The sequence below is a fragment of the Chiroxiphia lanceolata genome, chromosome Z, assembly GCF_009829145.1.
Source record: "Chiroxiphia lanceolata isolate bChiLan1 chromosome Z, bChiLan1.pri, whole genome shotgun sequence".
Taxonomy (NCBI): domain Eukaryota; kingdom Metazoa; phylum Chordata; class Aves; order Passeriformes; family Pipridae; genus Chiroxiphia; species Chiroxiphia lanceolata.
Window position 1 is genome coordinate 15,358,815 of NC_045671.1, and position 12,763 is coordinate 15,371,577.

General features: G+C 40.8%; 1 protein-coding gene across 5 annotated transcripts in view; it reads left to right on the plus strand.

The window, feature by feature from the left end:
• Nucleotides 1–536: 536 nt before the first annotated feature.
• Nucleotides 537–12,763, plus strand: part of DDX4 (DEAD-box helicase 4) — a 65,897-nt gene continuing 53,670 nt past the window's right edge. For 3 of the 5 annotated variants that reach the window (XM_032675740.1, XM_032675741.1, XM_032675745.1), the window contains exons 1-12: nt 537–628; nt 888–969; nt 2,412–2,475; nt 2,763–2,837; nt 5,623–5,700; nt 5,908–6,000; nt 6,338–6,409; nt 7,406–7,486; nt 7,790–7,870; nt 9,462–9,604; nt 10,668–10,820; nt 12,094–12,248. In XM_032675740.1, coding sequence (XP_032531631.1) covers nt 537–628; nt 888–969; nt 2,412–2,475; nt 2,763–2,837; nt 5,623–5,700; nt 5,908–6,000; nt 6,338–6,409; nt 7,406–7,486; nt 7,790–7,870; nt 9,462–9,604; nt 10,668–10,820; nt 12,094–12,248 — 1,169 coding nt within the window. The remainder of the gene's footprint in view (nt 629–887; nt 970–2,411; nt 2,476–2,762; nt 2,838–5,622; nt 5,701–5,907; nt 6,001–6,337; nt 6,410–7,405; nt 7,487–7,789; nt 7,871–9,461; nt 9,605–10,667; nt 10,821–12,093; nt 12,249–12,763) is intronic. The other 2 variants (XM_032675743.1, XM_032675744.1) reach the window with 2 other exon arrangements.

Genomic DNA, 12,763 nt, shown 5'->3' on the forward strand with positions numbered 1-12,763 from the left:
AGAGAATACACACACTGTGCTAGCAGCTCAGAAACACAAGCAGAAGTGTCAGAGTACTTGCCACCATTTTAATAGACGTATTGAACTGATACGAGTCCTATAGATGTTCTCCTGCACTCCAGCAACACCTCCTAAGCCAGGAATTTTGCTCTCTTTCTTTTCTCTAGCAAGTCTAGTATTACAAAAAACGGTGGGAAAGGGGTGTTGTGCTTAAGTTTGAGGTTTTGTTTTATTTTCTTTGTTTTGTTTTTCTAAATATATAACCTCTTTAACCTAATTTAATGTATTTTAAAACAAAATTTCAGCAAAGTGCTGTTAGTTATCATGCTAACGCTTGAAAAACGTGTTTGTAAACAGTAAAATTATTAATGTCTTATTCGGGGTTCCGCCAGACTGTGGATTTCACTTTTATCAGACGTTTGCCAAGCAAATCCCGCTGAAACAGCTCTACGTAAGGGAATTCAGGAACGCTGAGGGAGCCGAGAGGGGCCGCCGGCACGCCCGCGCGCCCTGACGCCGAGCCGCGCGCCCATTGGATGGCCGCGGGTCACGTGACCAGCCGGCTACACGTGCGCGGTGTCTTTAAGAGGGTGTCGGTGCCCGGCGCCATTTTATTTCCTTGCGGAGCGTCCGTGGCTGAGGTAAGGGGCTGGGCGCCGGGCGCCGCTCTTGTAGAAGCGGGAGGCTTTTCCCCGGCAGGATCTCCTTCTTCCCCCCCACCCCCCTTCCATCCCCACCAGCGCAGAGGCCGGACCGGACCGGGCCGTACTCACTCCCGCCCGCAGGCAGGGTCGGTGAGCCTCGGTGCAGGGTGCCATTTTCTCTCCTTGTTAGACCTTCCGGAGCTGAGCAGGAGGCGGCTGCTGATGTGTTCTGTCTCCTGCAAGCAGGTCTGGCGGGCACAGCATGATTGAAGAGGACTGGAATGCGGAGATGGGGGACAAGTCGTTGCTCCCATCCCTTGAGAAGGTATAGGGGGGGAGGGGGACGGCATTTGTTAGGCTGTAGTGTGTTTGCTTCTTTTCCCTTTCCTTTCTCCAGCCTCTCTCTGCGCAGCCTGGGTGGCTGGTGGGCTGTGGTGTGCCCTGTTCCTGTGATTCCAGAAGCACGTGGAGGAACTTGACCTTAACTTGGTGCTGAAAAGACAGTGTTTTCTTAACGAGGTGCAGCAGTTTCAGTCTCTAAAAATGTTGAGGTGCCTTGCCTCCCTGGAAGCTCCTGGGACGTGATTGGTGTGGGTGATTATTGTTACTCTTCCAGATGCTCGATGCTGCTCCTTTACACTGGATTATGAAACGATGCATACTTTTTGGAAATAAAATGCGTGCATAAAAGCGGCACATACGAGTAACTCATTAACTACGGTGTGTGAGCTAGGAACCGAGTACCTATGTGGATAGGCTAGTGGATCAGCGTAGGCTGGAAAAGAAGTAGAGCTAACTTAGGTAGGGTAGAAACTTAAAACTGCAGATCGGTGGTGATAAGGAGTATTCCAGTGCAGTTTTGTAACTCCTGAAGGAAGTTGGTGGTTCACATTGCATGTCCTTTTTGTTTTCTGATGTATTCCTCTTCTGTGTATGCAAGATATAGTGTTTTTCATGTTGTAACATAAACTGAGAACAGATGCTGGATTTTGGGTATTAGTAGGCCCCAATTTCTTGCACAAATCAAATTGGTTTGAAGATTGTTATTGCTGGCTATTGAACAGTGAAAGCGCAGTGGTGGAGCTGCATTTTTGGAGACTTGCAGAACTACATCTGTTGGCGAAGGTGTGGGTTAGACGTGAGCTGTGACTTCTCTTTCAAAGCCATCCTTTTAGCTGTTCTGTTTGCTGTCTCTTCCTTCTGGCAGTCACAGAATTGCTATTTCATTGTACCACAGCAATGAATAGAACATAGGTGACTGTCTCAGCTGTTCTGTGTTGTTCAGTTAATACAGGGCCTCATGTTGTCCCCAAACTTCATGGTCTTACATGCAGAGCTGCTGTAGAAAGAGTGAGAAGTTTTCCTGTGTAAGGACTGTAGGTAGGACTTTGAATATACTTTACAGTATATTCTTGCAAATACGGTAGATAGCCATAGGAATTCGCTGCAACTAAAGAGGTTTCCTCTGTGCCAGCAGTTTGCTTGCTGCTGTTTTGTTCATGTACTCTAGTGCTTGTTGTATACTTCGTGAGCTTCACATCTTAGCTGTGTATAATGTGATTTTTGGTAACATTCATATGCAAACAGTATACCGTTTAGAATACTGAAGTGTAATAAGCTGAAGTGAACACAGGAGTGTGAGAGTCTGCATTTCAGAAGGTGCAGAAGGCAACTTTTCAAGTGGAAGACATAGCAACTGCATCTGTGTTTACGTACTTTGCTTGGCCTGAAGTTATCATGATGTTGTGCCTTTTTTTTTTTTTGTAGGTTAGCTTGTTTGAAAGACCAAATGACCTCTCATCTGGCTTCAGTCCGAGTGTAGGCTCATTCGGTATGTGAAAGGCACTTCTGACTGGCATTTGGGGGAGTTGATCACTTGAGCAGTTTACAAGGTTAAAGGAAAACACAATATTATCATTGTGATATTTTAATGTCTTCCCTATGGAATAGCAGCATCAAATTATAGAGAGAACATAATGAATATACTTTTTTGACCTTCAACCTTTATTTATTTACTTTTTTTTACTACTTCATTTATTTGTTTATAATGCAATATATAACTTATACTGAGTCAAAGATACCTTTGAATGTTAACTCAGTTATTTTTTCTAATTCTAGGTACCGATGAGTTTTTGAACAGACAGTGTCAACCAATGAGTAGTTTCGGTAGAGGAAGGAATTTTGCAGCCAAAGGTAACTTCCTCTAATGGCTATAATTCTGATGGCTAGTCCTATATTATATATTAAATTTTGCTTATTAAGGTGCTCAGTTTTGTTGTATCGGAGCCAAATGAGTATTTGTGACTTGGAGAGTAATTCAGGTCCTTATTTCTGTATGATGTAGGCACTCACTATCACCCCTTGGTTTTGACTGCACAACACAAAATACCCCACCGCATTTCCCAGAAGGCAGGACTCGACATCTAAAATTGATGTTTTGTTTACCTCTTGCTTTGATTCTGTTCTGCCTGTGGAGGGGTATTTTTCTGATAGTTTTGTTGTTATGTGGTATAAAAGTCAAGCTGAGTATTAGTATTCGTATATGTGCTGTGTGAGGGACTATGTCAGTTCTCTTCTGTGAAAGACTTGAAAACTTGCTTTCTTTAGTATCCATAAAGCAGTATTCAGTCCCTGTCCTCCTACTGCTTACAGTGGTGAGTGCCACACCTGTATGCAGTGCACACTGAGGAGGCAGCTTGGCAGTACTGCTTCATGTGCTTCCACCTGGTATGTACAATATACAGGGGCAGTGGGAGCTGCTGGCTAATTCTGTGTCAGTGGGACTGGTTATGAAACAAGGAAGATTGAAACTCTAGTCCTGGTCTAGGCTGGTTATCAAGAGGTCTGGCCTGCAGAACAGCTGTGGAGCCACTCAGTGTTATGTTTATTGCATAGATTTAACCCCAGCTGGCATCTAAGCCCCACGCAGCTGCTTGCTCACTCTTACTGGTGGGATGGGGATGAGAATTGAAGGAGTGAAAGTGAGACAACCCATAGATTGAGATAAAAGCAGTTTAATAGGTAACACAGGAGCTGCACATGCAAGCAAAACAAGGAATTCATTCATCACTTCCCACTGGCAGGCAGGTTCAGCCTTTCCCACAAAAGCCGAGCTCTGTCGTGCATAACCGTGACTGAGAAGACATCTGAGCATCCCGTCTTTCCTTCTTCCCCCAGCTTTATCTGCTGAGTGTGATGTGATGCCATATGGGATGGATTGTCCCTGCAGTCACTTGGGGTCAGCTGCTCCGGCTGTGTCCCCTCCCAGCTCTTTGTGCCCTCCAGCCTTCTCGCAGATGGGGTGAGGAGCAAAAAAGGCCTTGGCCCTGTGTGAGCACTGCTCAGTGGTAGCTAAAACATCCCTGTGTTATCAACACGGTTTCCAGCACAAATCCAAAACACAGCCCCATATCAGCTGCTGTGAAGAAAATTAACTTGACCCCGGTTAAACCCAGCATGGTTTATTCTTTCAAAAAATTCTCAAACCATTTCTGCATCTTTTGGATTGATGCCCACTATAGTAGGTTTGTTTGACTATGCAGATGGCAGCGCTTTGTGCAGAGAAATGATGATGAGAAATTCTGCTGTAGACTCTCCAACAATTGTGAAGTAACTCACAAGCTGTATGTAGGGTCTGTAGTATTTGTGGATACTTACCTCTAGACTGTTTTTGCAGTGAGCCTTTAAGATGTGATTTTGTTTTTTATTTCTTTATGTAATTGATTTGGAAAAACTCAAACAATGAACAAATTGGTATTCACCAAGTCTTGGGGGAGAAGGAACTACAGATGCTGTGGTAGGAGAACTTCTTGATGTCATGTAACAGCAGATTCTCTTTGTCATTACGATATGATAGAACAGATGTTGAGTTGAAGAATAAGGACTTAGGAGAAAATTCCAGTCTAAGCTGACTGCTTGGATCTTGAACAACACCTAAAATTGTCCAGTGTAAAATGAGAAATACCTTATTTGTGCATATGACTCTTTACTTCCTCTCCTTCCCTATCAGGAGAGTGACTAAGGAAGGGGATTAGAAATGAAAATACACTAAATACTTGTCACTGCTGACGGAATAAGCAATTCTGAGTAATAAAAAAAAAAAAGTGGAAGTTGGTAGATCTGAAAGGCACGTTTTCAAATCCTAACTCTGCAGGTACTGGTTATGAAAACTGATAAGGTACAAATGCTGTCAGTTGCCTTATGACTGAACCAGAGTTCTGAATGACAGAATCACAGAATCAGCTAGGTTGGAAAAGACCTCTGAGACGATGAAGTCCTACCTTTGACCCAACACCACCTTGTCTACTAGACTGTGGCACTAAGTGCCAGATCCAGTCTTTCCTTAAACACCTCCAGGGACAGTGACTCTAGCACCTCCCTGGGCAGCCCATTCCAACGCCCGGTCACTCTCTCTGTAAAGAACTTCTTCCTAGTGTCTAACCCAAACCTCTCCTGGCTCAGCTTAAGGCTGTGCCCTCTTGTCCTGTTGCTGGTTGCCTGGGAGAAGAGACCGATGCCCACCCGCCTACAAACTCCTTTCAGGTAATTGTAGAGAGTGATGAGGTCTCCCCTGAGCCTCCTCTTCTCCAGGCTAAACAACCCCAGCTCCCTCAGCTGCTTCTCAAAGGACTTGTGCTCCAGACCCTTCACCAGTCTTGTTGCCCTTCTTTGATTTGCACCTGGATCAAAACTGAAGAGTTGAATGTTTGTGGCATATACGCATGTAAAGTGAGATACTTAGACCTAACGTTTGATTTATGTCTTGAAATCATACAGGAGAGCAGTACTCTTCTTGTCAGACTTTTTGGCAAAAAGTACTTTTTTTCTTCGTTGTTTCATATGTTTAGGCAAATCATTTAGTTGTATTATACTTTTTTTGTGGATTTATAAAACAAGGAATGGGAAGAATTAAAAGATGCTTGATCTGCACATGTGATATTAGGCAAACTGAATTATTGTGTTGTATGCTGCACTGCAGGTTTTCAAGAAAGAAACATAGAAGATGCTAGTACACAAAATAGAGGGTCTAAAGGATTCCGTGGTGGCTTTGGACAAGGTAAGAGTAAGTTTTTTGTATTGACTAGTTTGTATGGGAACACTGTACATATTGCCATTCTTTCTGGGTTTGCTTGCTCTCTGAGAACTGCCAGTACAAGGGTGAGTGCTGTGAAATGGCTTCTGTTCTTCATCCAGGTAAAAGGCTCTTGATCTGCACATGCAGAACTGGGCATACTAAGTTGTTGTTTGCTGTGCTGTACTCCAGGTTTTCAAAGAAGAAATGCTGCAGAAGGTTCTAGTACACATACAAAAAATAAAGGGTTTAAAGGATTTCATGGTGACTTTGGACGATGTGAGAGTAAGTGTTTGTTTGAGGTGTTTTTTATATTAACTGGTTTGTATGGGAGCAGCATGCAATTGGCCATTCTTTCTGGGTTTGCTTGCTCTGTGAGAACTACAAGGGTGAAAGCTACAAAATGGCTTCTGTTCTTCAACTGTGTTTGTGGCTATGTTGTGGAAGAGGAATGGGGTCTTTAGGAAAACGGTATCACTGAGTATAATACAGTATAGGTTGGAGTTAAAAAAGAATCTTTTGGGACTGTTGCACTGCAGATTTCTTGGAGTAAATATTACTAGCTTTAATTGTAGTATTTCCTTATACTAATTTTATACTCTATATCTACTACACTGTCTAGATGGGCAGAGGAACATGTCTCAGTCTGGAATTCTTGACTCTACAGTAAAAGGAACATTTACAGATGGTGCAGGTAAGACTTTTTAATATGTAGGGGTGAACCCTTCAGATTTGTTCAGTGGTGATTTGTGGCAATGCTGTTCCTTGTTAGCTTGAATGGGTCTTTGAGCAACCTGATCTAGTGGATGGCACCCTTGCCCGTGGCAGGGGGATTGTAACTAGGTGATCTTTAAGGTCCCTTCTAACCCAAACCATCCAATGATTAGAATGCATTTTCAGCAGTGCTCCTTAATATTTGAAGAATAATTGATTTGCCCCTATGTGAGTTAGTTCAAGCTAAGTTTTTCAGATTTTTAGTTGAAATAATGATTTTTAGGAAGTGTTTACAGAGGCAGTGTGCTAGTTCCTCTAGTGGATGTAACTGCATCCTTAACAGTGTATTCTTTAAAAAAACAAGTTACTGCTTTACAAAACCAGCATGGTTTATTCTTTCAAAAAATTCTCAACCATTTCTGCATCTTTTGGATTGATGCCCACTATAGTAGGTTTGTTTGACTATGCAGATGGCAGCGCTTTGTGCAGAGAAATGATGATGAGAAATTCTGCTGTAGACTCTCCAACAATTGTGAAGTAACTCACAAGCTGTATGTAGGGTCTGTAGTATTTGTGGATACTTACCTCTAGACTGTTTTTGCAGTGAGCCTTTAAGATGTGATTTTGTTTTTATTTCTTTATGTAATTGATTTGGAAAAACTCAAACAATGAACAAATTGGTATTCACCAAGTCTTGGGGGAGAAGGAACTACAGATGCTGTGGTAGGAGAACTTCTTGATGTCATGTAACAGCAGATTCTCTTTGTTATTATGATACGATAGACCAGCTGAATACTTTTTGGCAAAAAAGTATTTATTATCTTTGTTTTTTTCATATGTTTAGGTAAATCAGTTATATTGTACTTTCTATGTGAATTAATAAGGAATGAGAAGAATAATTTCCGGATAAAAGGTGCTTGATCTGCACATGCGAAATTAGGCAAACTAAGTTATTATGTTCTGTGCTGCACTGCAGGTTTTCAAGAAAGAAACGTTGTAAAAGGTTTTAGTACACGAAATAGAGGGTCCAGAGGATTTCGTGATGGCTTTGGACAAGGTGAGAGTAAGTGTTTTGTATTGACTGGTTTGTATGGGAACAACATACATTGACCATTCTTTCTGGGTCTGCTTGCTCTCTGAGAACTGCCAGTACAAGGGTGAAAGCTATGGAATGTTTTCTGTTCTTTGGCTGTATTGTGGAACATAGGTGATGTCTTTACAAAATAGCATTACTGGAAATAATACATCATGGATTGGAGTTAACAAAGGATCTGTTGCACTGCAGATTTCTTGGAGTAAATAGTACTGGTGTCAGTCATATTTCATTATACGAATTTTATACCCTGTCCATTACTTACAGGTATTAATAATGGGCGAAGGGTCATACCTCAGTCTGGAACTCTTGACTCTAGAGAAAAAGGGACATTTACAGATGGTACAGGTGAGACTTTTGGTATGGGTGGTGAACTTTCAGATTTGTCATTTGTGGCTTGTGGCAATGCAGTTCCTTCCTAGCTCTGCTAAATACTGTCATTGTGATTGTTCTCCCTGTTAAGAACCTTTTGCAAATGTTACAGATCTTGTTTGTATGCCTGCAAAAGACATGCTTGTAACTTCTATGAATTTTAGTGATTGGATTTTCAAAGCCATTGTCTTCCATAATTTTTTTCTTGGTCTTTCTCCTACTGGTTGAGTTAATGTCAGTGAAGCAGAGATGCTAGCCCCAAAACTGGAAGTAAACCTTAAGAACTTGCTCAGTTTTGAAACAGTCACTCTAGACTCTTACAGGAAGGGTAAAAAAAAAAAAAAAAAAAAAAAGTGGAAGTATTTTAAGTTTGTCCAGACTGACAAGTAAGGTGTGTAGCTCAGAGAGGCCAGCTATTCCTGATTAAACTATTAAACTTTATATTGATTTTGGTTTTTTTTCTTTGTTTGTTTTCTACAAGGGATTTTTCCCTCACAGTCCTGTATTCTATTGCCACTGATGCTGCTGTACCTTTTTATCTGTATGTTGTGCTATCTTAGAGCATAGTAATCTTTCATTCACAGAAATACCATAATTCAAATTAGAAATGCCATTAAGCCAGTGTAATGGGTAGTGGATGGCTGATATTCTCCATGAAAGAACATTTCGTGTGATAGTGGTAAAAGAATTTTTCGTAGTAAAAAGGATGGATAAATGATTCTTTACTCAGAGGGTAGTGAAGCACTGGGACAAGTTACCCAGAGAAGTTGTGGATACTCCATCCCTGGAAGTGTTAAAGGCCAGGCTAGGTGAGGCTTTGAGCAACCTGATCTAATGGGTGATATCCCTGCCCATGGCAGAGAGGTTGGAACTAGATGATCTTTAAGGTCCCTTCCAACCCCAAACATTCTGTGATTCAGTGATTAGTATATGTTTTCAGAAGTGCTCCTTAATATCCAAAGAACAATTGATTTGCCTCTATTTGACTTAGTTCAAGCTACGTTTTTCAGATTTTTAGTTCAAATAATGATTTTTAGGAACTGAAATGTTTATAGAAGCAACATGGTAATGCTCCTAGTGGACATAATACATCCTTAATACAGGATCGTAATTCCTTTTTCATGACCACAGGGTAAACTGGTAGCATGTGAAGACTGTTTTGGTTATTGGTACGCAACAGTTGCACCTGTCTGTATAGAAGTTCATGTGGAAAGATAGTTCTTCATAAGGAGTAGTTTGTTGCATGGGAAGTATGTCCCTGGATCCTAAGAGCATGTGTCTGGATGATAAAGGATTTTTGTGACCAGCTCTTGAAAGTAAGGTCCTTAAACAAATGTGAGACAAGAATGCTTTACTGAAGTCTGACTTCATTTGTGAGTGTTAGGTCTAGTAGTATAAAACTAAGTTCTGATAGAGTCAATTTATGGAATTTTGTACCTTCCTGGAAAGTGGAGGGAAATCCAAATGACGCCTCACTGAACTTAACTTCAGTAGCTCCATACTTAAAATAGTTTTAGTTTAGCTGTTCTTGATACTGTTCATGAACTTAAGTAGTTCTGTTCTTAAGGTCCGAAGGTGACGTATGTGCCCCCTCCTCCACCTAATGATGAACAAGCCATCTTTGCACGTTATGAGACAGGAATGAATTTTGACAAGTATGATGAAAATATCGTCGAAGTGTCAGGACTGGACCCTCCAGCAGCATTAATGGTTAGTGAACTGATTAATTGCAGAGTTTGCTGAGCATGATTTTGCAAGGGTGTTTAATTTACTGAGTTTAATATTGGCTGCTAATGAAAATACTAATAAAAATTTGGAGTATTGCAGACAGTATGATGTTGGAAGGAGGTGCTGCCCATTTGAAAGATACAAATTTGAATTCACAGTAATATTGACAGACTACATAAATTTTCCAGAGAAAATAATACTGCATATATAGGAAAGATAGTAATTAAATTGCAGAGGAATACCAGTTTAGATATTGAAAGAAAGAGGTCTTTGGCAGCAGTTGCTGGGAAGGCTGGTAGAGTTATCTTACTGACGTTTGTTACTGGGGGATCTTTAATGATGTAAATGAATGTGTGTTGGAGAAGTATTGATTTGGACAGAGAAGAGTTTGAAAGTATTTCTATCCCTGTTCTCTGTGGCTGTAGTTTATTGTTTAACATACAACTTTGCTGCTTCTCCATATGGGTGGCTAGTGTTTAAAAAAAAAAGAAAAAAAAGCCCTTTCTAGGGAAAAGAAAGAGGAAAGAAGTGCCAATGGGTTAGTAGCACCTGCGTTGAAAGGGAGGATACAGAGGTATTTTCACCATCTGTCTTCTGAAAGGTTTTTTCACTGAAGTTAAAGTGATTTTTGTCATATATGATGCTTTTTGGTCCTGGGTAGAAATGTTGCTGTAGGTCCCCTTACTGTTTTTAGCACAGAAACTGTGTGTATCTCCTGCATGAAATGAAACCAGACAGTTTGTTTTCATAGTGTGCTATGATGTGAGTTTACCTGCTTGAATCCAGATGTATGGCTTCTGAGCAGTTTTTTCTCACAGCTGATACACCAGCTGAAAGTCTTCTGTCCCACAAAGTTACTTGAATGGCATGAGCAGATTTAAGAGACCTTTGGAACTTTTACCTGTAGGAACCTTGGCAGTCTAGATGACTGGTGAGACGCTTTAAAGTTAACCCTTTAATTTTTGGATGTCTGCGTCCTGTGGTAAGTTTCTCTGTCTTTCTAACTTCTGTGATTGTGTAATAACCTGATTTTTTTCTGTTACAGAGCTTTGCAGATGCTAACATATCCCATACTTTAACTGTGAACATTGCTAAAGCTGGATACTCTAAACCTACTCCAGTGCAGAAGTACAGCATTCCTATTGTACTGGCAGGACGGGATTTAATGGCATGTGCCCAGACAGGATCAGGAAAAACTGTAAGCATTATGTATACTGCTGTGACTGTGAACTTTCAGGTGGATGATTTCAGTCTTCCATGTGCCAGATGCTTCACAGCTTGTTATCTAGTAATTTAACACTTGGCTAGCAATGCCAGATGTACTATTAAGCACAGATACAAATGATGTCACGTTTTGGGTTGGATTTCCTTTTAGTTTCAGTGAACTACTGTCTTGATACAGTGGACCACCCTTCAGGGCTGCAGACACAGGTTCAGAAATATAGGCAGGCATTCCTAGACCCTGCTTATGTGAAAACTCAGCAGTTGAAAGCATGGATTTCTTTCAGTGTTGTGTGGAGTTTTGTCGAGTGTTTTTTGGTGGTGGTTGGTTTTTTTTTTTTGGTTGGTTGGTTTGTGTGTGTGTGTGTGAGTTTTGTTTTCTATGTTTTTGTGGGTGTTTTGGGGGGTTTTTGAGAACTTAGCCAGATTGTAACAGGATGTTGTGCTAGTTTGTGACACTTGGTTTGGTCAAGTCTGATCTGCACTGAACTTGGTTTTAGGTAATTCAATATTAATCATGGAACAGTGTTAAGAGTTGATACTAAGTTGAAAGTTGTCTCAATTTATTACATTGCATAGTACCCAAATCTAACCACGGACAGCTGATGTATGAGAATGTTTGGCTATGAAGTGTAACTTTTTGCTGTTCAGTGTAATTGTAGAATCTTGGTTTTGATGTAACGTAGCTTACTGCTTATTTCTTCTGGAAAACCTCTTCTGTTTGTAGAAAGGGAAACGTCCAAATATTCTGAATGCTTTTGGGACTGCTGTACAGATGCAGTTTTGGGGTTAACTAGTCTTATATGGCAGTACCTGTGCTGGTGTAGTGCAGCTGTGTTGCAAAGTGATCTGCCATTCTAGTAGTCTGCAGAATGTTGATACATAGTTACTTTACAGACCTACTGATAATAATCTAGTTTGTAAGTACATGTTAAGGACCTGTTTTGATCCTGGGTACAGAATTATCAGTGTATATCATCAGGGTATGGAACTGCATGTTAGCCACTGCATACTTGTGTTGCTGTGTTACTAAACTCTTAAGATCTAGAGAAATACTTTCATACTGCTTAAATGAGGAGAAATAAGTTTCCATGTCCTGTAGTGCATTCAGGTCAGTCCTTTTGCAGTCTCATTTCCTTGATTGTGTGCACTATCATTCAAGCTTTAAGATTGATATACAGCTTTTAGCATGACTGATGAAAGCTAAACAGCGTAAATACTGCTGTGCTGTTGTTTTTTTTTTTTCCTAGGCAGCTTTTCTTGTACCAATTGTGGCCCAAATGATGAGAGATGGTGTAACTGCCAGTAGCTTTAAACAGCAGCAAGAACCAGAATGTATTATTACTGGCCCAACTAGAGAACTAGTAAATCAGATCTTCCTAGAAGCAAGAAAATTTGTGTATGGGTAAGCTTTTGCACTGTTGCCTGGTATTAATTATTACTTTGCCTGAATCAACAGTGATTGTTTTTTTTTTTTTTCATAAATACTTGCAAAATTTTTTTTTTGCCAATCAAATTATTGAAAACATTGAGTTCAGATTATAATGAGTTCAAATTTTAATACTAGCCAGGAAGTTTCTTACTATATGGCTAGGGATTTAAATTCCTAATCTTCCTGATATTGGGGTGGGTGGGTGAATGGGAGACCTAGTCCAGCTTGGAGAGGAGATAAGTACTAAACTTCTGTCACATAATACTTACTGATGGGAAAAATGAAACGTCTTTCATGAAGTGTTAAGAAAACTTTCTTTTCTGACCATCCAGGAGCCACTCTGGCAGTCGCAGTCACACCCACCAGGAACTTCACTGCTGTGACCAAAGCACCTTTGCAGTGGGTGGCACCAGTGACCCCATGGGTACCTCACTTGACTCCCAACACAGAGCACTTAGTCAGACAAGGTTTCCACACTAACTTGACCC